At 41.7% G+C, this 16,124-nt stretch overlaps 1 protein-coding gene and 1 long non-coding RNA gene across 2 annotated transcripts; both read right to left on the bottom strand.

Moving 5' to 3' along the window:
• Positions 1-1,394: 1,394 nt before the first annotated feature.
• Positions 1,395-4,345, bottom strand: LOC125547892. Its single transcript, XM_048711633.1, has 5 exons — positions 4,153-4,345; positions 3,657-3,740; positions 2,006-2,163; positions 1,859-1,915; positions 1,395-1,747 (listed from the first exon to the last, which is right to left on the bottom strand). The coding sequence occupies exons 1-5, from the start codon at positions 4,220-4,222 to the stop codon at positions 1,634-1,636; spliced, it is 483 nt and encodes a 160-aa protein (XP_048567590.1). The 5' UTR covers positions 4,223-4,345; the 3' UTR covers positions 1,395-1,633.
• Positions 4,346-8,222: 3,877 nt separating this feature from the next.
• On the bottom strand, positions 8,223-11,387 carry LOC125547893. The gene is made up of 4 exons (XR_007300826.1): positions 10,746-11,387; positions 9,414-9,529; positions 9,056-9,163; positions 8,223-8,450 (listed from the first exon to the last, which is right to left on the bottom strand). It is a non-coding gene; the product is annotated as an uncharacterized LOC125547893 (long non-coding RNA).
• Between the last annotated feature and the right edge of the window lie 4,737 nt (positions 11,388-16,124).

Below are 16,124 nucleotides of genomic sequence, written 5' to 3' on the forward strand. Positions count from 1 at the left end.
CACTATACTATTAAGAGGAGTATAGTGTTCGAAACATATGCTCTCATGCTAAACCAAATCTAATGTGAGTTGAGAGAAATATCTTTTTGTTCCGAATAGATACTTGCTAGCAAGAGACGCAGTTCTTCTTCGCTGTGAGAGATCTCAGACTGAGGAGTTAGCATTACTTGTTCCTCAAGTAATGTTACCGTTGTGCTCAAAATCCAACTATTGGATACGTGTCGGTTGGATATTGACTAGTTGTCATGTTAAAAATGGTCTTTTCTCCCTCAGGAAGACCATGGCTATAAATAGCCCACCCCGTCCAACGTGCATCGTGGGTTGCTTCGTGTGATTCCGAGAAGATTGTGTGAGCACCCTCTCCCGAGTGATAGTTCAAAATCCACAGAGAGAAAAAATCCAGAGCCGAAAAATTAGATAATGGTTTAGCATCACTAGTATCTAAGTTCAGTACGATTCACCTATTACTCTAGAGAGCTATGAACTCTCTAGATGGTTAATTAGATGGCAAGTCTTTCAGTGACCAAGAGTAATTATGATTCACGAAGACAAAGTCTGTGAAGGTTTGAAGATTAACTCAAGCATCTACCACGAGTGATCGACGCTGGTTGATGAATCAGTTGTCAAGGAGAATAGGACGAATCCATAGATTGAATATCCCTTTAGATGTCATCGAGCACGAGCCATTATAGGTGATGCACAATCTCCCGCGCTATCATCACTTGACAGAAACACTGATATGACCAATCTTTCCACTCTCTTGGAATTCCCAGAGTTTTTGGAATCTCAAAGAAACAACAAATTTATCAATGTCCATGCCATACATTGTTGGTGTTGGTTTTGGCATAGTCAACAGAGGACACTCCTGGGACACGTGTGTTGCCATATCACAATAAATACACACGTCAATAATGCAATCAATTGCATAACGCCTACTTTCCATGCATGCAAAACTTGATACTTTTGGATAAATTGGCATGAGCGATTCCCTTTGACTACCAGCAAACAATGGTGCAATAAACATGAGTTTCGAGAGATAGAGAACCATTACCACGCCTACCGTGGGAGGCAATGGACATTGCTTGATGGAGAGGATCGGCTGCAACTGCTAAGATTCTTTCTTGCCCTGCTGACGTGCTCCTGATTAACGAAGTGCAGTTCTTCCCATGTGCCTAGGTCAGCAGGGCTGCTCCTCTTCCTTGTCTTCTATCTCTAGAGCATTGCCACAAACAGGAAGTGGCAAGAGCGAGGAGAGGAAACGGTGGAGTGTGGTGTTGATGGGAGGGCATGTATGTAAATGACTATGACTCAAGTGCAGATTGTAGGTCTTCTCATTGTTAGTAAGAGCCACAAAGCACATTAGTAAAAACAGAACCACAATCCTCTCCAGAAAATAATAAGAAAACCACACCAATACATATATTATATCAAGTTTACAAGCATCATTTATTCATCACAATTACATATCATAACAGTAATAATAGTCAAACATGAATCCACACGATAGAATGATAAAGTACAAATATATTGGCCAACATGATGTCCTATAGGGACGAATGTGAACAGAGCAACGTTTGTCCGTTATTATCAAATCCATATTCTTAGTTTTTCCCTTTTACTTCGGCGATTCCTTTTAGTCCTTTGGGTCCAGCGATTCGTTTTCGTCCTCCATACCATCAGCTGATGCTCCGCTGATGTTGCCCAAGTACTTTACGTGGAAATTATGGGTGCCACAGTCGTTCATGCCCTAGTGAAGGAAAGAAATGACATGTCAGGATCACTGGGTCGGGACATATATATGTTTGCTACGTAATGATAGGGAGAGAAGTTGGGTGGTGGGACCGTGGGAGGGAGGTACCTGTTCCGCTGAAGAAGGGATCGCAGGGTTTTTGTCTTCACAAGTAAACCTGAATTTCTTTAAGTTGAAAGAGAGATATGAAATTACATTCAACTAATACACTTCAATTTTGAGTCGTGAGTAGAAAATATTGGTGACCAAGCTCACCCTGCCAAGATCCCCAAACGCAATGGTAACGTTAACGTCGCACGACATGACAGATGCTTCCATTGGAGCTCTACCATCACCGGAGGCAATGAAAATATCAATCCCCTTTAGGATGTTTTCCATTAAGCCATGGAATTTTTTGCGCAGTTGGATATAATCTGCATGTTACGTATGGACGATTGTATTAGATTAACTATAGTATAAAAACAAGGTGCAAGACTTAGCTGCAATAATATAGATAAAGAGGTTTCGGTGTGTACACTATGGGAGCGATCTCTTCGATTGTCCAAAACTAATATAGTGATGCTGAAATTGGAGCCCATGCGAATTTCAGAATGTTTCTTACTTTTGGTGGAATGGCTTACTATTACTTGATCAAGAGGCAAAGGTGGATTTTCGATGACAATTTTATCCGACAAATCCTGGTCTTTCGGCAGAGTTGACTTATTAGGTTCAGTTCCCATTGCACCACCTTTGGCATATCCAGTAATTAATTAATGAACAAATTAATGTGAAACACAAACTCTGCAGGAGAGGTTATCCTCTTAAATTCAAGTAGGGAAAGTAATGGCTGAACCCCAGCTCGGTGCAGCCACGCTACACCCACGCAAAAAACCATATCAAAATATTTCAAAAAAGTGAAATTTTGTGGGAATGATTATGAAAAAATGTTATAGATGGTTGCAAAATTTGGTGGTAAAATGACATCCGGGAGCTCTGCACACAAAAAAAATACAAGTTGTGTTCAAACAGTGCATGTACATTTTGGGTAATTTTCAGTAAAAAAAAATTGTACAGAGCTCCTCGGATGTCATTTGACCACCTAACTTTGCAAGCATCTATAACATTTTCATCATAGTTCTTACAAAATTTCAGATCTTTTTGAAATGTTTTGCTATGTTTTATTGCGTGGGTGTAGAGTGGGTGCACCGAGCTGGGGTGTAGAAGAACCACTTCATCGAAGTATGCTTTAGTTCGACAATTTCGTATGACCCCAAAAGTCACAAAGCTATGGACCACTGCACCTTACACCACATTCAGAATTAGGCAGGAAAATAAACATTGAAGAGAATCAGTTTTATTGGCAAAACAAGCAACATGGACTCGATAGAAGGAAAATTTCTCTTAACCACGTTTTAATAGCAGGTAGGAACAACACTAACAATGGAAAAACAAATAAAAATCTGAATCTTTCGGGCGAGAGGGCCGTTTTAACATACCAAATATGATAAATTTTTGGGTCAACAGAAGTTTACATTACTTTGTATATTTGATTGATGATAGCAAACTAGCCACTTAGAAAACCCAACAAATATAATCAGGCATTAGCCAAATGTAAAATAGAAGATATGGAACTATTCCAGTTTTCCAGATTTTCTCCGCTCAACCACATCCAAAAATTAGAATCCCCAATTTCACAGCGAAGCTAGCCTTCATCCTCATATATACCATGAAGTGCAACATGAGACGATTTGGTACGGGTATATCTTTATGAACAATCTTGGGAAAACAAAGATGCTAGTTCTCATTATTTACTTTCTTTTTTTGGAATGGCTCACTATATTACTTGTATTTATAGCTTTGCAACAGTACTATGTTCGCAAGATAAGCTATCTGCTATCAATAGAAACTATCAGTATGACGTACTCACCGGCAATCTCTGTTGTTGCTTCGTCTTCATTATTACTAGTCACATCCTCGTCATTCGACGGAGTAAACTCATCAGGTTGTGCGCCTGCAGGTAACCATACCCAGTAATTAATGAAGGAAAAAAACGTGTGACTCGAACTCTGTTCGGGAGGTTACATCAAAGTATGCTTTAGTTCAACAATTTCATATGATCATCAGCAGAGACAATAGCATTGCGATAACAACAGTCTTTCCAAAATGAAGTACTTTACTAGAGCGATGTACGTTTTCCGCTACTTCAAATAGATATTATGCAGCAAGATGCATGATTCATGAAATTTAACCCTAGTAACGAAAGTTGAGCAAGACACTTGTTGCAAATAATCTGATTCGAGAGAAGCATCTAGAAATTTACAGTACTACTTCTCACTATGAAGCAGTAGTGATCTAAACGCTCTTATATTAGTTTACAGAGGGAGTACAAACATTTTCCTCTTTGCCGGATATGAATTACTTACCTTTGGTTTCCCGTGTTGCTCGATTTGCACCTATACGCATCTGTGGCTTGCTAGGTGCACCGCTCAACATGGTCCTCTGAGTTAGTAACACTGGCACCTGTAGATCGACTGCGTTTGCTGGGAAGGGAGATACGGTGGTGTATATATATGAAGGCTTACTACGAGAACGGAGCAGTGGCTCAGTGGCTCAGTATATGTTTCTTTTTTCCTCTGAACGATGGTTATATGATGCTTAGAGGCCAAGGATGCTACTGTCAGGATTCACCTTTAGCCAATTTTCCGAGCAATTAATTTTTCTAACAACATAAATTCATTGTGGTGCACCTTTAAGCAAAGGAGATGATGAAGCTTTGTCAGACTTTTTCCCTCGGACAGCCTCACCGTGTTTGCGCTTTCGATTGCACGCCAGACTTAAAAATCTATAGCCTACATCGATGTGCCGAGGTGATTTCTCGGATGGTTCTCATCGTGAGCACTGGCTATGCTAGTAGTATTGATAGTCCAAGGCATCGGGAGACGGCCATGCGTACAGTGTGTGAGCCCACTCGCATGCACGCTCGATTGAAAACCAAAAGCAACATGAACCAAAGGCCGTTAGCTGCGGTCCCATCTTAGGTGCTCAAGTGGAAGTGTGCATCTAGCTTTATGGACAGTTTTGATGGTTAAGGGCATCTCCCACGGCGACCCGCAAATTTCCTCCCGCATCCGTTTGCCACAGATGAAGGAGGCCGCCGTCCAACACTGCCAGACTGCCTGCATACATTTAGTTACTTTATGAACCAATTGGATGAAATTTGTGCAAACACGGCGAATTTCATACCTGGTGTCCCGTTGATTGATTGTTATATATGGCGCAAGCGCAAGTTCTGGTCTATATGCGTGATACGCCTGTTGTTATTGGGAATTCGCCTAACGAGAGCTTGCCATGTTTAGATGCTATTCTAGTCGTTCTTAAGTTGACATGCCTGGAACTTATAATTTGTGGTTACGTTACTTGCGAGTACATTATTGTATTCACACCAGCGCTGTTATACCAGAATTTAGTCGAGGAACTCTGTAAAGAAGATGTCATTGGGATAGTGCGAGGATCCGTAGCCCAGGCAGATGCCTGTGGAGTGGAGCCGCTCAAGTTCGGTGCCTTAGTTTACGTCTTTTGTTGCAATATAAAGAACCATCGATTATCTTACGCTTGGTAATAACAAAAAATCATGCCAAGATGAGCCTGTGACCCATTTGTAGCCCTTTGGTCAAGTTTGTGTATTGATTATCATATTTTCGTGAATTAAATATGCATATCCACATATCATGGGGGGCAACCTTAGCCCAGTGGTGCAAAGGTGGGGATACATTGAGATTCTTCCGTTTGTGGGATCAAGAACCTACGAGTCCTATGATGGAGCGCCCGATCCCCATGATTTCTTGGAGAACTTACGCCCCAGGGATAAAAGCTACCGGGACAGATGCAAAGCTCCCCTTAGGGAAAGGTAGGGAGGCTGCCCTACCTTGACTTTTGAAAAAAAAAACATTCTTATGCACGTGTTTTTTCTGAACAATTTGGGTGGTCGTACGTAAAAAAAGCGACTTTGTATGAGAAAGGTATGCTTGTTTTAGTAAACATTGCGCAAAATCGATCCGAAACCAAAAAAGACTAGATCTAGTCTAGTCGGAAACCAAGTCTTCCATTGCAATAGCCAATTCTGAATCTAACAAAATCAAACTGTAAACATGTCATGGGTGTGGTATTTAAGGAGGCTTTGAGGGTACTTTGGGCGGCATATGGGGGAGTGGCCGAAACCAACTCTAGCTATGCAATAGATAACATTCTAAGGTTTTTTTTTGGCTTGGTATATTTTGTGGGCAAAAATTATATTTCTATTAGCTCAGTCAATATCTTTTAGCACTGATTTTACCATTGCTTGGATGAGCTATCTTCAGAGTTGTTTGGAATTCTCTTGCCTTGACTCTAGAGAATCATTTTGTGATTTAGCTGGCATTGCTTTTACTAATGGTTAGGAAAACAGTTATACGCGACTTCTAGGCAACAAAGATCGTCAAGACTGAGCTGCGCAGAAAGATGTTTGTGATGGCTTCCTGACGACTTGAGTAGAGTGTCATTCATATGTTTTTAGGTTTTCAAATGGCTTTATCAACAACATTATGGAAGATTTTCAAAAAATGTATGAGTAGAACCCAAAAACATATGAATGAAACTTTACTCTTTTATTGTGGTCTACTCTTTTATTGTGCCGGCGAGAACTTTGGGAGGTAGTCCAGGAGCAGATGCAGATTGTGGTGTACATCAGCGGCATCTAGAAGATGGTGGGTCGTGTCCTGGGTTCATGGTTTGTGGATGACAGGTATGGTTTTCTCCTCCGATGTCTTAGTCGTGTGGGGGTGCCAGATCTGAAGTTTGATGGCGTGTCTAGGGTGTTGCCTCGATTTGATTCGTTTCAACGGTAATGATTTCGTCTATGACGAGCCACCTGGGAGGTGCGCAAAGTGGCATATCAGCAATGAAGTCGAGTCGACTCGGGTGTGGAGATGATCCATCATTTTTTCCTTTGGTGACTGCTGTGGTGGTGTCAGAGACAGGTGGTGGACTTCAGTGTCGAGCTTAGAGTATTTTTCAGTCTTGTTTGTAATTTTACTTGTTGGCTAGTTTTCCTTTATGCAAAGGCTAACATTTTGCTATCTTTTCAGTTTTGACAGGTCGATATGTACATGACTTGACTTGTACTCAGTGTGTGCAAAAAAAAAAGTATGCTACTGTACAGTGTGTGCACCCAGAAAGGTAAATATTGTCTAAGGTGTGGTGGCCTTCCTAACCTACTTTACAACACAAAGAACCAGAAATTATATATTAGCTAATTCGAGACTCATGGTACTCGTGATTACGTCCTCTTTTGTACAAGCAATGTAAATTCATTGTGCTGCACCTTCCCGCGAAGGTGAGGATGAAGCCTTTTTCTACTTTTTCCCTCCCTCGGACAGCCATAGGTTACGTGTTAGCCCTTTCGTTTGCACGCCGGACTTAAAAACCAGGTAGATCAATGAGGCGTGCTGCTTTCTCGGATGGTTCTCATGATGCTGTGACATGCAGGTATTGATAGTACGTGCCGCTGGAAAGTTGAATCCTTTGCGGTCCGTGTCACTCAACTCATTATGTGCTTTCACCTTCTCTTTTTTGGTTAAGTAACTAGTTCTTTAGACAACGCCTTCGCTCTTGTTTCCCTCGGGCGGCGGTACAATGTGAGTCCACTAGCATGCACGCTCGATTGAAAAACAAAAACGCACGATGCTGTAGAGGGCCAAATGAATGGATCATGTGAAAATTGGTTTACCTTGGGACCGCGGTCCTTTCGAGGGGTTGAAAATACATCTTGCTTTATAGTCAGTTTTGATGGTTAATGACAACCCATATGCTGATCTAATGCTTAAAATTAAGTGTAAGCATAATGTTTATTTTGACTCGAACGGCAGGTGCTCTGCCTTTTCATTTAAGAGTAGGAATATACATAAGAGGGGGCAGTCGTCAATATAATTACAACGCAACTCTCAGGAAGTCCAAGTCAGCTTTGATTAGAGAAGCCACACCATCCGCCGAGGTAGACTTGCACTACAAGAAATATGTCAACTTGTGACCAGCACTATTGGTGAATGGTCACTGTTTTCAATTTGTGACCTTTTTGTGATCAAAAACATAAGGTCAAAAGCTGGCGGTCATAAACTAACTATAGCGACCTTTCTTCTGGAATGGTCGTAGACGTTTATGACCAAAATACATGGGCCTAGCCCAACAATTCAGCCTTTTTACTGTATATTTTCTCTAGCTACATGGGTTATTTTTTCTAATAGTTTTGATTTCTACATTGGCCTGACCCAACAATTGAGCCTTTCTTTTTTGGGCCATGGCCTTTTTGGCTCAACAGTTACATTTCCTTTTTTAGTTACATTTCTTTTTTTAAGACATATCCAATAGTCAGATGGGTTTGAGTGGGTCCCAATGGTGAGAGTCATGTTCTTCAAATTTTGATTTTCTAGTAAATAAAAACAAATATTTAAATCAGAACTGACTGAAAACAGAAGTAATACTTCAACAACCAAATTTGGCACCTTAAAATCAAACATACACCACGTTCATAATCGAACATACTTCACATCAGGTTTACAGCCACCAAGAACACAACTAAATATCAAAATATAACTATCTATCAGAGTATAACTAGCTCCAATGAGCTAGAACTCAATGCTTCTTCACTTCTTGGAGCCCACGATGAAACACGAATGAAGTACAGCATCTGCAAGTTATCAAACAATATGGTAAGGAGCAAAATAAAGGCAAATCTAAAAGCACATTAACTTGTAGGCAGTCTGTGTGCATAAATAAAGTAAAACAAGCAAAATGAGGCATCGAAATCAGTGGATACAAGTAGTTACTATCAGCAGCAAGTAAATACTACTCCAATCACATCAGGTTTACAATCCTATAAATGCGACATTTTTATCATGTAAGCATAGAAGGACAAATTAAACATCATTTAGATGTTTGAAACAAAGAACCAGAATTTAACCGTTTGAACAGCAAAAAAATTGTTCCAGTAGATCATATCCGGTTTAAATTAACTCCTTTGACACCAATATTATACAACATCAAAGAAGTATACATACTGATCAGGTTTAGTTAGCACATAGAAGCCAAATACCAGTAACCGATGAAGAAAAAATCCTGATATACAAAGGTAAGCTCATTGTGCATTTTCTTTTTCAATGTGATACACAATAAGCATAAGTAACCACCAAAATCTCTCAATACCGATCATTAACTAGAGACCTCCCGGGAGCCAAAGCCCTAACAGCCATGGCATCGAATAGAAGAGTTGGTGTGCAAAGAAAAAGCGATTACCTCTCAGGGGCCGTAGACGGCAGCGATGACCCTGGTGTTGCCCATCTCGAACAGCGCCGACCCGTCGGCCCTGGAGAAGATGTCGACCTCGCCCTTGAGCTGCCGCATCTGCAAGGCAAGGCAGCAAACAGGAAGAATCAGAGGCAGTCGAGCCAGCATGAAGAGGATGAGGCTGCTCTGCTGTGGACAAGAAGATTTTAGCTAGGTATGATTGTTAAAAGAAATCAACAAGACAGTGTAACAGTAGCAAACAGTATTTAGAGCATCATTACCAAGAGGTTAATCACGGGTACCTTGGCTTGAATTCAACATCAATTCAACATGAGGGAGGGAGGGATTGCAACAAGGGGGATCGAACCTTGATGATGCGATGATGTTGCTGCTTGTCCTTGTCCTTGCCCCGCCAGGCAGAGGAAGGGAAGCTCCGCTCGATCTGGCCACCGTCCGTGGAGGTCGAGGCCCATGCCCTCTTAGCTGCAAAAACAAACTTTCTCAGTACACACAGCAGGAAACAAGGGGGATCAAAAAACGTAACGCCTGCAAGTAGTACTGCTTTGCTATCAGGTGCAATCACACAATTTTTTTAATTTCTACCATGCTTCCATTTTGCAGCAACCAGAAATCAATTGATTGTGGAGATATTTCAAAAATTAGTTTATAGTTCACTAGGCAAGTTACAATCCATCTGTCAAATAAAATCGCTCATCTGCCAGAAGCATAAGCAATCAGACAGATCACACAAATTCAGTATTATTATTGTGCAAACAAAAAAAATGTTCAGAGTGCCTCCATACACGAATCATAAACATCCTATTATATTATGGATGCGCTTGTATCAAGCTAGCCCTCACGGTTGGATGGATGCAAGTGTCCTGCCTGGCATGATTAACCCATTGTCTCTTAACCGACACCGCCGAATACAGGGGACAAGAACAAAATCAGGTTGTTTCTAATGTGTGCATACTAACATTGCTAAGCAACCCCATGCCAAGATGACCCACTTGCTTCTCACGTCACTCTAATTGTGCCTGTGTTCGATGAAGCGTCGTTTGCAGCTATCTCATCTAGACGTGCTCAAACACTAACAAGACGAAGGTTGATGCTGATCGTGAGTTGTGAAGGTGCGCAGATCTTAACACAAGTGTGGTAAATTTGGCTGCAGAGATGAGTTCTCCATGTAGAGTAATTGAGTCCGGTGGTGTGGCTGTGTTCTTTGTAGGAGGTGGATGGAATTGGACACTGGAAATGCTGCTGTCCGTGCATGACTTGAATGTGCATACCCAGTGCAGTGCAGTTCAGTGCAATATAGCCCACCCAAACTTGCCGCCACGGCGATGTCAGACTACTCTCAACCAGAGAAACAAAACAGGAGACGCTGCGGTTAGTCTGTCGGCAAACAGAGTCTTGATCTTGATACGTACGTAGGGTGCAGAAACAATGAACGCTCGCAACATCCATCATCAGTCTGCCCATGAAACTGGAGTACACTAGATACAATATCAAGTCATTCTCCGCCAGGTACATAACACTAGATACACTAGGTTCCTTGTAATTTGTAAACCCAGGCTAAATAACCAACCATTGCAATGCTAGACCGACAGACTGAAGAACTGCTCGAGTTTCAGTGGCCAAGAAGAATCGGATTTTGCATCACCAAGAGAGCACAAGGAAAGGGGATTGGCGGGGTTACCTGCCCTGATGCAGATGAACGCCGGAGGAGGAGGCTGCAGGTCCCGGTGGTGAAGCTGGCGCTGATGAAGGCCCACGTAGAGCGATCCTTGGTGCCGTTGCCCGTCGGAGGTGCGGGGGTCGTGCCGGTGACGCACTGCGGCGGCTAGGGTTCGGACCCGCCGTGGTTGTGGATCCCGCCGCCGTGGCCCCTGCGAGGAGCCCGAGCAGGACCCCACGGGCTTGGCCTTGGATCCGGCCGCAGCAAGAGCAACACGGCCTCCCCTCTCGATCTGGGTGCACGGCCGCGGCCCCCCGAGCTGGAGCGTAGGGAGATGAAGGAGAGACTAAGGGCGCCCGCGGTGGGGTGGAGGGCAGAGGATGGGCCTCGGAGAGACGAGCTCGCCGCCGGTGGGGTTGGGATTGGGGGAGAGGGAGGAGGTCGGCGGCGGCGGCGATTGGGTGGGACGAGGAGGAGCAAGCTCCATGTCTTCATTTTTGGGGCCGGTTGGACGCACGCACGCACGCCGGATGAAGGCGAGGGGAGAGGGATGGCGAAGACGAGGTCGGCGGTGGGTGGGGGCGGCGGTGGTGGGTGGGGTTGGCGGCGGTGGCGGAGACTAGGTCGCGACAAGGGAGAGGACGGCGCGGCAGCCTCGATTGGATCTGGAGAAGGAAAGGGTGGGTGGGTAGGTGGGTTAGGGTTTTGGTCTTTCAGGAGAAGATCCACCGTTGGATGGGCGCGTGATGGATGGCTCAGATCGTGCCCAACTTGGTGATCCGCGTGGACGTGGTTCCTCGCTTCTCATTGGTTGGCTGGCGCGCGCTCAAATATCCAAAATTTGAACCCAAATTTCTAAAAAAAAAATTAAATGCCTACAAATCTATGTTGCAAAATTGAACCAAATCAAGGGAGTTTGTTCAAATGATCTCATATTTTACACAAGGGTGCATCTTGGAATGGCAAACAATGTTGCCTAAGAGAGTTTTCATTTTCTTTGCACGAAAAATTCATTTTCCATTTTCCGAGTGCCTGAAATGAGTTTTTTTTGTGAAGGACCTACCATATATTTGTTGCAAAATTGGACCAAATCAATTTTATAAAAAACTAGGCCATATTTAATGCACAATTGACCAAATGGTTGCGTGTAAAAAGTTTTGATCCACCTCTGGTGAAAAAGACAAATTTCCGCCGTTTCAGCTGGAAGCGGATCAAATTTGAACTGCGGCTGCCTCATAGTTTGCTATTTATTTTTTATAAAAATCATTTCTAGTTACAAAAGTATCTATTTAATCAGAGAAACACCAAAACAATTCCAAGATTCAACCACTAGCTAGGAACGGTCATTCCCGCCGTTTTGACCCCATTTTGAAATGGGCATAAAAAATTCAAAAAAAATCAAAAAATTGAAAAACCTTCGCATTGTGTCATCATATGTGACCAAGTTCCCAGGAAAAATAATAAACTTGTAATACGGCAATTTTTTTAAAAAAGTGTTCTCAGAAACGAGCTATCATGTGTGAAGATTCATGGCTTTCAAGTCAAATGATCAATCTTATGGCCACATTCATTGCCTAGTTTGTTCAAATAATCTCATATTGTGCACAAGGGTGCATATTGGAATGGCAAACAATGTTGCCTAAGAGAGTTTTCATTTTCTTTGTATGAAAAATCAATTTTTCATTTTTTGAGTGCCCAAAAGGAGGTTTTTTGTGAAGGACCTCCCAAATAATTGTTGCAAAATTGGACGAAATCAATTTTATAAAATACTAGGACATATTTAATGAACAATTGACAAAATGGTTGGGTGTAAAAAGTTTTGATGCACCTCTCGTGAAAAAGACAAATTTCCGTCGATTCAGTTGGAAGCGGGTCAAATTTGAACTGCAGCTGCCTCATAGTTTGCTATTTATTTTTTCCAAAAATCATTTCTAGGTATATAAGTACCTATTTAATCAGAGAAACACCAAAAAAAATCTAGATTCAACCACTAGCTAGGAACGGTCATTCCCGCTGTTTTGACCGCATTTTGAAACGGGCATAAAAAATTCAAAAAAAAATATCAAAAAATTGGGAAACCTTCACATTGTGTCATTATATGTGGCCAAGTTCCCAGGAAAAATAACAAACTTGTAATATGGCAATTATTTTAAAAAAGTGTTCTCAAAATCGAGCTATCACGTGTGGATATCAATGGCTTTCAAGCCAAGTGATCAATCTTATGGCCACATTCATGGCATAATTTGTTCAAATGATCCCATATTGTGCACAAGGGTGTATATTGGAATGGCAAACAATGTTGCCTAAGGAAGTTTTCATTTTCTTTGGACGAAAAAACCATTTTCCATTTTTCGAGTGCCCAAAAGGAGGTTTTTTTGTGAAGGACCTCCCAAATAATTGTTGCAAAATTGGACCAAATCATTTTTATAAAATACTAGTCCATATTTAATGCACAATTGACAAAATTTTTGGGCGTCAAAAGTTTTGATCCACCTCTGGTGAAAAAGACAAATTCCCGCCGATTTAGTAGGAAGCGGGTCAAATTTGAACTGCAGCTGCCTCATAGTTTGCTATTTATTTTTTCCAAAAATCATTTCTAGGTATATAAGTACCTATTTAATCAGAGAAACACCAAAAAAAATCTAGATTCAACCACTAGCTAGGAACGGTCATTCCCGCTGTTTTGACCGCATTTTGAAACGGGCATAAAAAATTCAAAAAAAAAATATCAAAAAATTGGGAAACCTTCACATTGTGTCATTATATGTGGCCAAGTTCCCAGGAAAAATAACAAACTTGTAATATGGCAATTATTTTAAAAAAGTGTTCTCAAAATCGAGCTATCACGTGTGGATATCAATGGCTTTCAAGCCAAGTGATCAATCTTATGGCCACATTCATGGCATAATTTGTTCAAATGATCCCATATTGTGCACAAGGGTGTATATTGGAATGGCAAACAATGTTGCCTAAGGAAGTTTTCATTTTCTTTGGACGAAAAAACCATTTTCCATTTTCCGAGTGCCCAAAAGGAGGTTTTTTTGTGAAGGACCTCCCAAATAATTGTTGCAAAATTGGACCAAATCATTTTTATAAAATACTAGTCCATATTTAATGCACAATTGACAAAATTTTTGGGCGTCAAAAGTTTTGATCCACCTCTGGTGAAAAAGACAAATTCCCGCCGATTTAGTAGGAAGCGGGTCAAATTTGAACTGCAGCTGCCTCATAGTTTACTATTTATTTTTTTCCAAAAATCATTTATAGTTACATAAGTACCTATTTAATCATAAATACATGGTTTTATGGCGATACGTCGAGGTTTGGGCGGTGGCCAAGGCCCCCAACTCTAGAGCGCGTAAGCTCGCATGCCCGACGCGTGGTCACCGCGTGACCGTGGGGTTGCCATGTGTTCTGGGCAGCCTAGGCATGTCTAGTGGGTTGGGCAATCCCCAGGTAGGTTCTAGGAAGAAAATTACAACATAAGATTCTCATGCGGAGACCGATCGATGCTCAAACATGAATTAGCAGCCAAGTGTTTGATTAGCGGTACGGGAAATGCACATGGCCAATGGGCGTGAGTTTTTGCTGAGGATGATCATCTACTAAGAAGAATGTCTTCACAAATTTCAGGTCAAAAGGAGGAGCCTAGGTGGTAATTGCTTTGCAAAGTACCACACTGGACAGAAATATGAATGTTGAAGCTGGGCTCAAAATAATGAATGGATTGGGCTGAAATTTGGTGGAGGATGATTATTTGGGCATTGGAAAGCACCGTAGAAAATTGATACCATTTGGACATGCCAAAGTGGTACTTCCTTCACAATGCTCTTATATGGACAGAAACTTGGGAAAACTAGTGAGAGAAATTGGATGAATGAAATGAGCTCAAATTTGGTGTAGGTAAGTTACATAGGTATGGTTATGCCTTGGTAGATTTTTAGATCATTTGGGTAAGCCTAGATAGTACTTACTTCACAAAGCTTCTCTCGAGGTAGAAACTTTGGAAATTTACTGAGAAAGATTTACTAGGAAAATGGAGCTGAATATTATCATGTGGCAATGATTTGGGTATGGAAGAGTGCCCAAAGAGTTTGAGGTTAATAGGAGGGGTCTAGATAACACTTGCTTTGCAACGTGCCAATCTGGCCATAAAATATAAATTGAACCTGGGCTCACATAGATAATTTGGCCGAGCTGCAATTTGGAGGAGGGTGATAATTTGGGCATATGAAGTAACTGTATAAATTTCATGTCATTTGGATATATAAAAAAGATACTTCCTTCACAATGCTTCTAGGTGGACAAAAACTTTGGAAATTTTCCGAGCAAGATTTGCCAGGCAAATGGAGCTGAATTTTGTCATGCGGCAATGATTTGGATAGGAAAGAGTGCCCAAGAATTCCGAGGGCAATCAAGAATATATAAATAGCACTTCCTTCATAAAGTGATGTTGTGAACAGAATAGGAAAATGAATATTGTTGAATTATTTTTGAACTAGGCAAGGAAGTATTTTTACATATTTGACGAAGATATGACCCAAAGAATTTATGAGATTTTTTTGGGAATTTTCGGAATGACAGAAATATAGGTTTCTTCACAACCTAGGGCAAAAATTGACACATGGACATGACACATAGGGAAAACTGATGAGGTGGCGCCAAGTCATACCAATCCACCACAATTGACAAGGTTATGACCATCTATATTGGTCATGATCAGCTAGAAATAAAGCAGCGGACTAGTGCTATCTGCTTTATGATCATTTCGTGTAAGGAAATTACGACCTTTCTGACTAAAATGGTCGCAATGGTTTAGGGTTTGGAGCCCCCCGAACAGCTTTTGACAAATTGGTCTAAAATGGTCATAGATTTATGACCAATTCTTCTAGGGTCACTGACAGAAGGTCATAAGTTGACATATTTCTTGTAGTGTTGGCGTTGAAGACCCTCCTGTTCCTCTCATTCCAAATGTGCCAAGCGAAATAAGCAGCGGCGGCGGCCTGGACTTTATTGCGCTGGGACCAAACACTCCACCAATGAGAGATGGACTGAAACGTTAGCAGGAAGGAAGGATAGCACAAGGGGCATGCCAAGCTTGAGTATTCTATAGTCTCACCTAAATAGCTTGGCGTAATCATGGTCATAGCTGTTTCCTGTGTGAAATTGTTATGTGCAGTTTCATGGAGTTGGAGGCAGAGTGAACACGTCGTGTTCTCGTAGCTTGTCAGTGGTTGGGAGTCTGTTTCGAGCCAAGGTCCAAAGGAAAAAACCTCACCTTTCTTTCAATCTCGAGCCTCCAGCAGATCAGGTTAGCATCGGGCTTGGCAATGGGACCAATGAACTGACATGAATATGCTGACTTGACGGTGTATTTTTTGTCCTCGTCCAGATCCCATC

This window comes from Triticum urartu, chromosome 3 (assembly GCF_003073215.2).
Source record: "Triticum urartu cultivar G1812 chromosome 3, Tu2.1, whole genome shotgun sequence".
Taxonomy (NCBI): domain Eukaryota; kingdom Viridiplantae; phylum Streptophyta; class Magnoliopsida; order Poales; family Poaceae; genus Triticum; species Triticum urartu.

Excerpts from the sequence above, each read along its gene's own strand:
- LOC125547892 (XM_048711633.1), bottom strand. The coding sequence starts at position 4,222 with ATGTTGAGCGGTGCACCTAGCAAGCCACAGATGCGTATAGGTGCAAAT. Across the intron at positions 2,164-3,656 it reads AGCAACAACAGAGATTGCCG|ATTATATCCAACTGCGCAAA; the intron begins GTGAGTACGTCA and ends CGTAACATGCAG. Across the intron at positions 1,916-2,005 it reads CGTTTGGGGATCTTGGCAGG|AAATTCAGGTTTACTTGTGA; the intron begins GTGAGCTTGGTC and ends TTCAACTTAAAG.